This window comes from Pipra filicauda, unplaced genomic scaffold, assembly GCF_003945595.2.
Source record: "Pipra filicauda isolate LSUMZ 115617 unplaced genomic scaffold, ASM394559v2 scaffold11_size5308982_pilon, whole genome shotgun sequence".
Classification (NCBI taxonomy): Eukaryota; Metazoa; Chordata; class Aves; order Passeriformes; family Pipridae; genus Pipra; species Pipra filicauda.
In genome coordinates, this window is record NW_024103652.1 from 2,713,404 (window position 1) to 2,726,906 (window position 13,503).

The following is a 13,503-nucleotide window of genomic DNA, read 5'->3' on the forward strand; positions in this document are numbered from 1 at the left end:
TGTTCTTTTAAAGTTTCACTTATCTTACCGATGAGTAGAACCAAAAATCTGAATGTAGTGAGAACAAAGGATAATATGCTGGCATCTCTTAGAAGCCCTGGAGATAAAAAAACCTTAACTGATTTGGTTTTTTTCACTTTCTAGAATTAAGCTGTGTGGTATGAATCAGGTTTTTGAGAAGGTGGAAGCAGCACAATTTAGTTGTGGTTTCTATGACCCTAATTTGATGTCAATTTGATGTCAAGCAGATTACTCCACTTTGGAGGCATAAGACTGATCTTGAAGACAACGGAAATGGATACACAGGTGCTAAAACTGCCTGGAGGAACATCACAGGTTAGACACTCTGGAGAAGCAAGTAGAGTCTGAAAAAAATGAGCTGGCTATCTCTCAATCTGCTGGAGGTGCTAGAGAATTTGTGGGGGATCAACACTGCAGGAAACGTCTAGTGCTAAGAAATAACTCATTCACTAAAATTTGTGGCCAGAGCAAAGTATACAATACCGGAGAAATTGACTTTAATACTGATGTTCCAGCCTTGGAAAATGAGTTGTCCTCTGTCATTACACGGTGGGCCAGAGGTGCTCTTTTGCTTTCACACAGAGAGCAAATTACGCAATCTGATAATAGGGAAGACATGATACTCCTTTCTGAGAAAGCTTCATTGGTCAGAACATGCCTACGTACATATTTCTGGGTGTGTAAGCAATGTATCAGTCTTTCTCCACTGTGGACTCCCCATGCTTGAAAGGCTCTCAGCTGCCGGTACCAATGAATGAGATCCTAAGATTAGCCTCAGACCTTCACTGCATTTTCCCAATGGCAGCACAGTGTGCTAATCGCTGAGCCATTGGGATAGCCCTGTAGGGTATTCTTCTAATAGTTTTTCTAGTTCTTCCACTGATGTCCTTATACATCTTTTATGATCTCGATAGTCATGCTACTTTCCCCAGGCACTTTTCTTCTATCTTACTCTATGCTTGTTTGTTTTTTTTTTTGAATGCAGGGGGGAAGGGGCTACCTTAGACTTGCCCTTCATTCCTAGAGCAACCTTTCAGAAAAGACATTTCCCTCATCTACTCTTCCAACCCTGAGTACATGTCAAGGAATGGTGAAGATGAAAAATATTTCAGTCTTTCCGTTTAAGTTGTGATGGTCTTTTTCCTGACTTCATGTTCTGTTTAGAGTTTTTTCTTCTAAACAGAAGAACAGACAGTGGTTTTGTATTTAAAATTAAACTCCAAATATTTTCTTTAAACTGCACTCATTGGGTTCACAAAGAAATGAAAACAAAATACAGCACGTGACATCATTTGAAAGAGCAAATTTTGTTATTATATATAGTTCTAGAAACAAACTGTATTTTTTTAACTGTGGCTCTTCCCTAATATGCAGTGCTGATAAATAGTAAAAAGGAATTCTTTCCTAACTAAATATTTCTCTCACATTATACATATATAAATTCCTCTGGGAATAACTTAAGCAATATAACTTGAGATAGGAGGTAGCTGATATATGTGAGGTATTAATATGAAAAATATTTTCACTGCATGTATGTTATAAAGCTCTTGGAATATTACAGGTAATAAAAATATAGGCCAGTTAAAGACTTTCCGTATCCCTGTTCTGCTCATAATTTTTTTCCTGTAGGTTCATCTTTTGTTTTCTTCTCATCTGCTATTTTCCGTTTCCTTCTCATCTTACATTCACTATTATTCAGGGCACCTTTTGAGGAGCTGCTTCTGCTTCCAAATGATGGTACATATTGGTAGCAGCAACCAAAGCAACAGTCAGTGAACACTTGTAGAGATGGTGAGTTGTAAAATAATAAATCAAATATTTAATACTTAGACAGAAGATGTGGACTTTATCTACACTTAATGGGTGGGGAGGCTGATTACTCATTCATAGCTACACCACTTGTGAATGATGAGGTCACCCCTATCTCAGGAAGATAAATGCCATATCCTGTTATGACATATTCCTTTTATATAAAATTAGTTCAATTTTCTCACTAGTGAGGAATCAGTATAACTAAAAAAAAAATCACTTCAAGATAAAGGCATTTTTCTATTGTAATTCATTATATATCCTATTTTCATTTTATTTCTGTTCTGTTTTGTTCTATCTTATCCTGTTCCACGTATACTATTTTACTCTCTACCTAAATGATATCTGACTAAAGTGAAGCAAAAATTAGACGATACAATGAAGCTTTGTAGCATTCTCCCTCATACCTGTCACAGGCTCCTTCCAACAGCAGATAATGAAAATTCAAAGTCAAACCGTTTAACTTTAAGTAAATGGAAATGAATTTCCATCGAAGAGATATTTTTTCACCTGTGAAAGAAAGGAACAGTAGTACACTGACAATGCGAATAAAGATATAACATATAATTGTGATAGAGTAGTATATGAAAAGCATAAATATTGAATGTTATTGTATTACACACTGTCATGTGTTTTTAATTTTTATCTTTACTGTGTTTTTACCTAAGAAAAGAAAGTCTACAGGACATAGTTAGAAACAGCAGGACTTTATTAGGATAATTCTTTTCTTAATCAATACTAAAGCAACTTGCAGCACATCTTGCAATAGTATATGGTATTGAGACAAAAACTATGCCGCTCAGACAGCAGAAGCTGTCAATAGTTTTATCAAAGTAAGAAATAAACTAAATTAAAAATATTGGGGTTTATTCTCATCTCATTTCCTCTAGCATGCTGCATCAAATTAATTTAAATCCATCATGGTATGTTTTATCACTGGTGAAATATGTAGCAAATTGGGTCCACGCTATTTAATATGGCATAGAGTATAAGCTTGATGATGGATATTTTCATCAGTGTATAAAACAAGTCTCAGAAATTCCTACTGGATTTTACCATTGTGATTAATTTTGGGCGGAAAAAAGATACAAGCAATCAAAATGGACTTTTCTTCAAATATGAGACAATGTTTTTTATTTGATATCTTTAAGAGTTATGACAAAGAAAATGCTTCTGTATTCTATAGACATTCGCAACTACCTTTGAATCCTGCTCATCTTCTAACATACAAAACTATTTGCAAGTGGTTCCAGTGACTCGGTGGGTTTACTTGTGCAAGCAAAGTTATCCAGACTGACTTTCTGCTCACATTAACACTTAAGATATTAATCAATAGTCATAAAAGATCTTATTAAATATCAGAGATCCTGGTTCTGCCTACACAGATGAAAAGCAGTGACTCTCGAGACTAAGCTGAAGCAAGGTTGGCTAAAGGCAGGCTCTCTGTCCTGGCTGTCTCTTTGAAACATGAAAATCTGCTCAGAGTTGCCACTGTAGAGTAAAGAGTGACAATCAATGGATGGGGACTTCGACATGATTACATCCACTCTACTGCCTGGCCATACATTGACAGACAAAACTACTGTAATGGAGTGATCATTTGGAAAATGGCTACTGCCCACATTTAAATTCCTTTCAGTGTTATTCCATAGCCAATTAGAGTGGTAGTCCAGCCGATATTCATGCCAGTCTTGTACTATAATGTAAGAAAAAGGAAAGGAGCAGCTCAGAAGTCTTTAATTATTCCTCCAGCCATTTATTGACCTGCTCTCTAAAGGCCATATACGGGCCTTCATCTGCATGCAAAATTCCTATTGACATCACTGGGAGGGCCACAGGCAGATGGAGGGTTACTTTGTAAACCTTACACTTTAAATATGCTGTAAGAGAAAGGCGCAGAATTGTCAGTCTTTAAAAAACGGAGCAGCTTTATCTAATATTTGTCTTTAAACATGGAGTTTGAATAACATTTTTCCTAGCAATAACATCCCCCCCTCTTCTCTGCAAGCTATCTAACCTACACGTTTCTGTAAAGTCTTCATATTTAACACTCAAACAATTGATGTCCCTATAGTATAAACAGGATAGATAATGAATATAAGTGGGATAGAAAATTAATCCTACTTGCGAGGAAAGAGAGTCATAATTCACTTAGGCTTCTCAGCTCTTACGTTATGAGGTCTTCAGCTAACTCATGGGATCCATTCCACATCCCACAGATGCTCATTATGAATTCTTTTTATGTGCAACATGTGGGGACTAACCAGTTTCATATCTCCTGGTATTAGCTGCAATACAAAGCATTTTGTATTAAAACAGAATGCAAACACAGATGTTATTTAATACAAAGGATTTGAATGCAGTCTCTGTTTTAACATAAAGTTGGTGTGTCTTAATTTGCTTTGGAACAGCAATGGACAGAAAAGTCAAGATAAGAGAATACTGTTAGATTAGGAGCCAAGCTATGATTCCAAAAGGCACACAGTTGCATGGGAAAAGGGGAGACTAGCCCAGGTGACAGCTTTGATTCATGGAAGCAAAGGTTACAGTGCCTGGGACATCTGCCCCCTTCTAAGATGCTGTCATAGCCTTTCCAACACTAAGCATACTCTGGAGTGTTGCTACCTGTGTTCTGTCCCATGCAACTCCTCTTGGTATGAATGAGCCTCGGTTTCCTCAGAAACGGCGTAGCATCACGGCTGCTATTTGTGCAAGGTGCACTAACACAATGTGTTACTTTCTTTTCTAGCTGTCCACTCACTAGTCTGGTGAATGGTTCAGTTCTTCTCCACACGCACTACACTTCTTAGCTCCGGCAATCAGCAACTTGGCTTCCAGGGCCGTGGTTTTCGAGTCACCCCAGAAGCCGGGAGGTCTAGTGAGACCCTACTGCGGGAGGGAGTCCCCTTTTCTCCCGTTCCTCTGCTGACCCTGACGCGGCACAGCCGCTATGCTCCCTCTGGGACGGGCTCCTCGCCCCTCGACTCCCCCTGCGGCTCCGAGAGGAGGGAGCGCAGAGTGCAGCCCCGGCAGCTCCCTCCGAGCACCATGGCGAGGGAGCCTCGCGTCTCCGTGCCCACTCCCACCGCGGTTGCGGCTCTCAAAGCTGAAGCAAGGAAGGGGAGACATCGGGGGAAGGACGAGACAGCGGGGGTGTCCGCCGCCGACCCGCGCTCCCGCCCAACTTTCTTCGCTTCCTTCCCAGCGCCCACCCCCGCGCAGCGCCGCGGCCAGGCGGGCTCGGCGGCGGCCGGCCCGGCCGGGGCAAAAGCAGGGGCAGTAGCGCGGTCCCGGCGGGCTGGCGGAGCCGCGCAGCGCCGCGGCTCGGGATAAGCATTTGGCAGAGGTGGAGGAGGGCACACCCGCCCGAGCGGGGGGCAGAGGGGGCTCCGCGCAGCCCCGGGTGGCACAAAGGCGCAAAGGCGCTGCGGCCGCGCGTCCCGCGGGGGCGGCGGAGGCCGAGCCCCTCCGCGCCGCTGCCGGTGTGGTGCGTGCCGCGCCCGGAGGGGAGCTCTGCGAGGGGGCTCTGCGCACCGGCGGTATAATTGATATGTTGAAGCAGCAGTAGGGATCAGTGCGTCCACAGACAGCACACACCTTACAAGTTTGACTCGCAATAACATTGCTGCACACTAGGAGGGGAGGAGAGTCAGCTCCCTAGAATAAGGAACGAACTCTGCCTTTGCACAAAAGCGGCTCATTTCCTCGCTTGTGAAAACCGTCCCTTCATAGAGAGAAAGAAAAGGGAAGGGGGGTGGGGAGCAAAAGCAAGTTACCAAGAGCAAGAACTTGTGCTGCAACAATCCTCCACTCTTCCTCTTCTCCTCAGGCCTCTGGGAGCAGGGATATTCCTCCCCCTCCCCCCCCGCACAGTTGGCGCTAGCCCAGACTGTGGTCAGCCGCCTTTATTATTACTTCATTGAGACAGAGAAATCCTCTAAGACTTGCATTTTGGGTGGAGGGTGGGGGGTGGAGGGACGAGAAGGAGGAGGGAAAAAAGGCAACATTTGCTGCTCATCATTTTCACTGCACCGCTAAAGTAATTGCGCCCCCCTCTCTCCTCCCCGTCCCTCCTCGGCTTGGATTTTTCTCCTATATCTACAGCTCCAGCAGTATAAGACATACCTTTTTTTTTTTCTCTTTTTTTTTTTTTTTTTTTTTTTTTTTTTTTTTTTGTAGCTCGGATATTCCACTTCCTCCCACCCCCCACAAAATCTTCACGCGTTGCATGTTTGCAATTCGGTAAATCCCCCCCCCCTCCTCTTTACCCCCAGCCCCCCCAAACTCCTCAGTCTCAGCCCAGGCGCTCACATCAAAGCGCCCGTCCTCACTCACAGTGGCCGCCACTCACTAATGGGATTGCAGTGTGCCTGGCTCTGCTGCTGCAGCCGCCGGAGGGAGAGTCGCTGCTGCTGCACCTCTTCGCCGACACTCGCCGGGTGCTGAACCGCGGGGATGATCAGGATCTTCCCGGATTTCAGCGTGCAGGTGACGGCGGCGGCGGCGGCCGGCGGGGCGGCCGGGGGGGTGCCGGCGGCACCGGGCATGGGGCGAGCCGGCGCCGCGGCCAACGGCAACCCGCAAAACGTCCAGGGCATCACCTCCTACCAACAACGGTGAGCATCGAGGGGGAGAGGGCTGTGTGGCTCTTCTTGAGGCTCCCTCACTTGCTTTTCTTTGTGCTTTTGTGTTTCTTTGTTTTCCTTTTTTTTTTTTTTTTATCTCTCCTTTCTGTGTGTTGGGGGGAGCTTGGTTGGGAGGGAGGGTTGTTGTTTTGTTTTTTTCTTTTTTTCTGTTTTTTTTTTCTTTTTAAAAAGACAGCATCTTTTAAAATGCACTGAGAAGTAAACACAATCTCCTAGTTTTGTCTTGGATGAGCTGGTAAACAACAATAGAAAAAAAAAAAAAGAAAAAAAAAAGTGAGACCCCGGCATCTTAGCTTGGCTGCTCCAAAGTTTGGGATCCCGTCCGCTCATCCTTTCTAAAGAGGAATTTCTCAATGTCAATGCCTTGTGCAAATCCCAGTGTGTGGCAGCCAGGGGGATAATTGATCATGGTATGCTGATTGATAATTTTCTTTCAACCAAGAAAGAGAACAATTTTCACTTGGGGTTACACACTTGCAATTCCACATTGTAGTTTTAACAGTTTTATCATGTCACCTGTTACTACAGGGAAATATAACAAGAAACCCTAAGTATACTCAGCACTGCTATTTTTTCATCTTAAATGCATTCTAATGCAAATGCGGGAAATTCACAGAGAGCGCCTTTAGGAAGCAAAGCGTAGAAAGTTGGCAGTAAGTCATAATGAAGTTTAAAGACCTTCCCCATTCCCCCTAACAATTCATCTATATGTGCTGATACTAACATGAAGCTTAATTAATTACCTGGCATTTCTTTGTGTTTCTGTGAGCCAAAATCTGAAGTCTGAATCTGTTAGTTTGCTCTATCATAAGCTTATAACGGAAGCTGGATTTTCAAACAAAGTAGATGACAACAGATCTACTGAAATCGGAACAAAACATTTACATTTCTCTAAATGTAATAAAAATGGCACTGTCTTGAGTATCTTACTTTCCACTATTACATTAAATTAAATACCGAGAAAAATGCTGTGTAATCCCAAGTGTCCAAACAAAGTATCTCTATGATGTAAAAGAAAAAAATAGGAAATTTCAGCATAATACTTCAAAATTAATTAGTCTAGGAACCAGATTTAGGCAATCGACCATTGCCTGTTTTGTTGTTCAGCAACTTTGTATTGCTTCCTATAGTTTCGAAGCCTATGATAGAAAACGTTTGGTAGTAACTTTTGTAGGTTTTATTAAATGAAAAGTAATAGGGAGCTGATGCTCCTGAAATAATCCCTTATGATGCCTAAGCATGTTCTTAGCTGAGAAACATTTGAAACTAAGTAGGAGTCTTGTTTTGCTCAAGCAAACACAGCAAGCTTTCATATACTAAAAAAAAAAAAAAAAAAAAAATTGAATGTGAGAGATATAAAGAACAGATTAAAGTTTATTTCTTTTCATGGTTTCTGTATGATTTTTGTCACTTATAAAATATTTAACTTACAATGGAAACTGACGAACACTTTAACGAGGAAGTACAGGCAGCAATCACAATAGTTTAGTCTGTGAAGTGGGGAAGTCAAGGGTCAGAAATGTCAGATTGGCTTTTAGACAAATGAAAGAGACCTCTGGAGACTTAAACAGAATTATATAGACAAGGCAGCAATTTTTTAGTACTTTTTAGTTTGGTTATGCTAGTCTGTAATCAGGAAGAAGTTATAAAAGCAATACTTCTCTGACAAACTACTAACACCTCTAATCCAAATAGTGCTTAGCAGATATTCAAGTACTTTGACCACTAGGAATCCAGACGAGCCTGGATGTCTCGCACACTAAGCTAACAAGGAGAAACAATTACGCGCTTTCCCCAAATTTTGACTATATACTATCGACAAAACAGCGTGGTTTACGTCGAACGATTTTCTTCCGTGCTTTCTGAAAACGCTAAAAATACAGCAGACACCGGCACCTCTTTAGTCTATTGCCACAGCCGAGGAGACACCTGTTAACTTCTTTTTCCCCTTTCGGAGGCGAGGAGGCAGGATTGTCGGCCGCGAACGGCATCTGCTGCTTTGCAGACACCCCCTCTCCGCAGTCCTTCGCATCCACCTTGCACCCCCGCTGTCTCCCGCCGCCCCGGCGGCTCTGTCCTGCCCTGCCCGCCCCGAGGTCCCGCCGCCGCCGCGGGGTCGCGGCTCCCGAGCCCCGGCGGCCGCCGTCCCGCCGCCGGCTGCGCACGTGCGTAGCGGCGCGAGCGCGCGGCGATGCCTCCGAACGGCGTCCGCGTGCCCCTGCCCGGGCTCGAGGGCGGCCCGCGCCGCCGCGCGCGAAGTCCCGCCAGCCCGGTTGCCTCCCGCGGGAAGGAACCCCGCGGCGCCCCGCAGCCAAACTTCCAGGTCTTTTGCTAACTTATTCTCCCTGGCTCTGCCCTGCGGTTCGTGCGCGCTCTTAGACATCCGCCCCCCCCCTCCCCCTCTCTTCCCCCTCCCCCCCTCTTCCCCCTCCCCTACAAAAACTTTTGGAGTTGTCTCGGAAACGTTTCTCCTGAATAAATGCTCCCGACATTCGGGGCTTGCTCCTTTCCCCAAGGAAGCCCTCCGGATTTTCCCAGGGAGCAGGATCAGGCCCGGGCAGCTGTACTTCCAAGGCAGCCGCAGAGCAGCCACAAAGTTACCTTGGAGATGGAAAGCTTTTAGTGAAAGAGTGATTTCTCCTGTAAGAGCTATCAGCGCCCGGTTTCTCTCGGTGTCCTGCAAGGAACAATTAAGGTAGCGGTTTCTTTTCCCCGCTCCTTTATTTAATAATTAATTTCATAATCCTCAATAAAACAGCGTGAAGTGCTACACCCTTTACCAACAAAGCGAGTCATCACTCTCAGTTCACGTTTCCAGGATCACGCCTTTTTAGCCCGCCACTACCCGATGCCCAATCTCTGGACGTGCGGGCACATTCTCGGAGGTGCCTGGGGGGTGCGTGGGGTTTCCCCGGGCCCAGCCCGTCCGGGCTGGCGCCGGGCACCTCTGGTAAGGCCCTGGGGGTCGCAGGGAGCGCGCAACCCCGGCCCACGGCTCCCATCCCATCCTGTCCTCCGCCGTGGGAAGCCCACGGGGGACACGCTGCCTGCGCCCGTTGTGTACCCGCCGCCCTTCTGCGCCCGCGGAGTTTCAGAGAGAGTCCCTGCCTCCCTCTGCTCCTCTTCCCTGCTGGAGCCCAGACTCCAGAGGAAGAAAGTGTGCGAAACTGCAACTGAGTGGCGTTGTTGCGCCGGCAGCGGAGGCTGTGTCCCCTGCACGCAGAGCGGGAGCGGAGCTGGGAAAGCAGCTGGAAAATGCCCAGAAATACTTTCACAGTGGTCAAGCCTGGAGATCCCTGACACCCCTCCTTCTCTCCCCCGCCCCCGCCCCGCTAGCCCCATGGCCTGGCACCCCGCGTAGCCCGGCCCGCGGGCGCGGGCGTGCGTGTGTGCGGGAGTGTGTGTGCGAGTGCGTGCGTGTTTGTGTGTGTGTGTGTGTGTGTGTGTGTGTGTGTGTGCGCGCGTGTGTGTGTGCGTGCCGCACCTGCCGGGCGATGCCAGCGGCCGGGCTGCCCGCCGGGGCTACGCCGCGGCTCGCGCTTCCCGCCGCCGCCGCCGGCCGCCGCCGCTGCCTGCGCTGGGCATGTCTCTGGGGCCGGCGGGGCCCCGGCTCCCTCCGCTCCGCGGCTTATGGACGGCGGCAGCGGCAGCAGCAGCGCTAGCAAGCAAGCGAGCAAGCAACCTGCACCAGGACTGCGCGGAGGAGTGGGAGCCCGCGATGCTTTGGCCTCAGTACTTTTCCTTAGCCTGTCTGGCTAACCGGGGCCATTGCTGCCGCCGCTGCTGCTGCTAGACACACAACACACACCAACATCAGGAGGGGGAAAAGTAAGGGAGAGAGGAGAAAAAAAAAAAAAATCCCAGGAAGATGGCGCCCACCAAGCCAAGCTTTCAGCAGGATCCTTCCAGGCGAGAACGGTAACACTTTCTCTTTATTGAACCTGCAGCAGCAGCAGCAGCAGCAGCCGCAGCAGCGCCGGGCCGGGCCGAGCCGCCGCCGCCGGGGGCCGGGGCTGGTTGCCATGCCGGGGTGGGGGGACCTGCCGCCGGCACCCGCTGCTCGCACAGCCGGGCACCGTGAGTTCCTCCTAGTGCGCACCGCCAGCCGCACGCACACACACAGGCACACACACACACACACACACACACTCTCAGAACAAGCCGCGCAGCAGCGGCCCCGCTCCGGTGGCCGCACCGCCGCGGCTGCCGGAGCCGGTGCTTGGCGGGGCGCGTTGTGAAGCGGACGTGTCTGTGTGTGTGTGTGTGTGTGTGTGTGTGTGTGTGTGTGTGTACGCGGGGGCAGGAGGCCCCCCCGGGCGGCCCCCGCCGCTCTGCGGCCCCGGGGCGCCGCGCCAGGCCCGGCGTTCCGGGCGGAGGGGCCGGCCCCGCCGGTGCGGTTCCAGCGCGGCTAGGCCGGAGCAGGGGGGGCGCGCCGCCAGCTGCGCCCGCGGAGCTGCCCGGCCGGGCCCCCCCGCCCCGCCGCCGCCGGGAGGGCCGCGGATGCTGGTGCCCCCCGGGGTGGGCAGAGCGGAGCCGGTGCGCGGGCGGGCGGGACGGGGGGAGGCGGTGCGCGGGGTCCGAGGAGGGAGGCGGGGGGATCGCGCTACCCCTCTTTTGGTTCCCGGTCCGCCGCCTGCCCCATGTACTTTTGTTGGTGGAGAGTGCTTGCGATTAATCTGCTCTGCTGGTGACACGAATTGCCCGTAGCGGATTTGTTCTAGTAAAGTGAATCTTTCTAGAAGTGACTGGTAGGAGACAAGAGTACAAGTTCATGTGATGTTACTTTGTGATTCTTACAAAAGTATTCAAAGCTCCATTGCGACACGGCGACGAGATGTATGCCCAGAAGGAGAACAGCCAGAGGTTTTGGGGTGGCTCTTTCCCTCCCGCCCCCTTCAGCGTTACAAGTGAACTTGAGGGTGAGGGGTGAGGAAGGTTCCTGGCTAGTTGTAAAAATGGAAATTAACATTTAGACAGCCTTTAAAAGTAGCTGGATCATGTGTTAGACGCTTTATATTTCACAGCACAAGTAAGTCTGAAAAATATTTAAAGAAAAATACTTTGGCCTTAATTTCATACTTACATTTTTTAGGATGATCAGCATTTCTAGTACAGCTTCCAAATCACACAGATTTTGTCTAAATAGCTGTGTCATTTCTCCTAAGAAAGCAGTCTGCCCAGTATAAAAACCCCATACGTTTCATATTTACCACGGAAGTGTTAGTGTGGTTGTGTTAGATGCATTAGTATTAACTGTTGCACTTTGACAAGGCTACATTGATATGTAGCAAAATTCGGAGAGAGATGTAGTGGGAAAACAGTGCATCCTCAGAATTCAATGACAATTACAGATTGTCATCGTCAACTATAAATTTATTTTCTTAAAATCTTCATGCCAGTGGCTGCAAAGGTGTTTCTAGTGTGTTAATAACACTTAAAGCAGCATGTTTTTCTCCTGCAGAGTTCTTTGTTGGAAAAACAATTCATATAAATAAGTCCAGTCTCTCTGCCCCCTCCTTCCGACACACAATTCTGCTGTCTTCTTTCTGAGAATGGTACTATATTAGTGCTAAGTGTATTTGCCAGGATAGCTTCAGTAATCTCTCCAGCAGAAGCATATTTGTGTGCCATTTTGGGAATTTCTCTGAGATAGGAATCTTGAAGATAGAATTAATTTCTAGGGGAAACTTCATAGCCTGTGCATGAGTGCTTTCTTTATCACCTGTCTCCATTTGGCATTCGGAGAAGGTAAATCAAAGTGCGCGATTTGTTATTCTGCTCCACTTGAGAGCTGAACTAAATAACACTTGGTCTGAAATTCTGATTGAAGTTGTAGGAGGATATACTGTATTTAATTTAATGCCCTTTAATAGCATCTTCTTGTTCAGCTCTGATGCTGTCATTTTAAAGGTTGGATTGGAGTAGTTTTTCCCTGTAGGGAGTGGGAGGTGTAATCATTTCCGGGGAAAAAAGTAGTCTAAATTCCTAGAACACTAATAGCCATAAACTTGGGCTAGTGTTCAAGAAGTTGTTTTTTGCCCTTAGGGTTCACTTTGTGATCTTTACAGTGCTCTGGACAGTTTAGTGATAAGTATTGCATGTAGAAATTGATGACATTTTTTGTAGCAGAAATAATGGCAATCTATTTGTTCCTTAAAAAACTTTTGGAGAAGATGGATCAATGCTTCAAAAACAGGTACCCATGTACATTTTTCAAAAGTTATGTAATGTGCTCCTGAAGTCTTGCGTGTAACTATTTTAGCTGTCTTTGTACACATCCTTTCAGCTGTGTAAGCCAAGCTATTCGAAATACAGGAGCATGTCAGTTACTGAAGGGGTTTTGCAGTCTCTTCTTAGCTACTACTTCAGTAAACTAGTTCTCAAAATTAAGAATCCTGTATGCGAACTTTGTGTACATTCTTTTTCAGTCTTCACTACCACAGTATTTAAGTAGATTGTGTTACATTTTTTCAAGCAAGAGGTTAGTGATTACAAAACACATGTAAAAAGTAGTTGTCTTTGATGTAACCAGGCACACAAATTGTTTTAAAACTCTTTTCACCTGTTTAGGTTTTTAAAAGAATGTATGAAAACTTACACACACTTGTTTGGTTTTCTTTTAAACTCTAAGCTTAAAAGAAATTGTGTGGATATACACTCAAGAAAATTAAATAGACAGAAGTGTCATGCATATGATATGCCAGCATTGATTTGTAAAGCATATCTTAATATTAGAGTGCTATGTGTTTAAAGTGAAAGAGAAAAAAAATCTTTATTTTGGCATTTTTTTCTAGAGCATGAGCTTAAACATAGCAGTGATAAATGATGATATGCATTGTCTAACACTTGCTTTTATATAAATAGCTCCAGAAGATTGCTTAAATGATAATCGAAAATATGAAATAGGGTGGCCTTCATATCACAAGGCCAAGGGTCTACAAATGGAAAAACTGAAATAATGAAATATTTCCAAGGCAACAGACTGTCAACAAGAACAGTAATGCATGGGCATATCATAGAGCTACCA

The 13,503-nt window shown here is 46.5% G+C and overlaps 1 protein-coding gene across 8 annotated transcripts in view; it reads left to right on the forward strand.

The window, feature by feature from the left end:
• Positions 1 to 6,009: 6,009 nt before the first annotated feature.
• Positions 6,010 to 13,503, forward strand: part of NPAS3 (neuronal PAS domain protein 3) — a 610,089-nt gene continuing 602,595 nt past the window's right edge. For 4 of the 8 annotated variants that reach the window (XM_027726870.2, XM_039386541.1, XM_039386534.1 and 1 more), the window contains exon 1: positions 6,010 to 6,446. In XM_027726870.2, the coding sequence (XP_027582671.1) occupies positions 6,286 to 6,446 (161 nt within the window). In that variant the 5' untranslated portion in view covers positions 6,010 to 6,285. Of the gene's footprint in view, positions 6,447 to 9,889; positions 10,395 to 13,503 lie in introns of those variants that run through there. The other 4 variants (XM_027726873.2, XM_027726874.2, XM_027726872.2 and 1 more) reach the window with 3 other exon arrangements.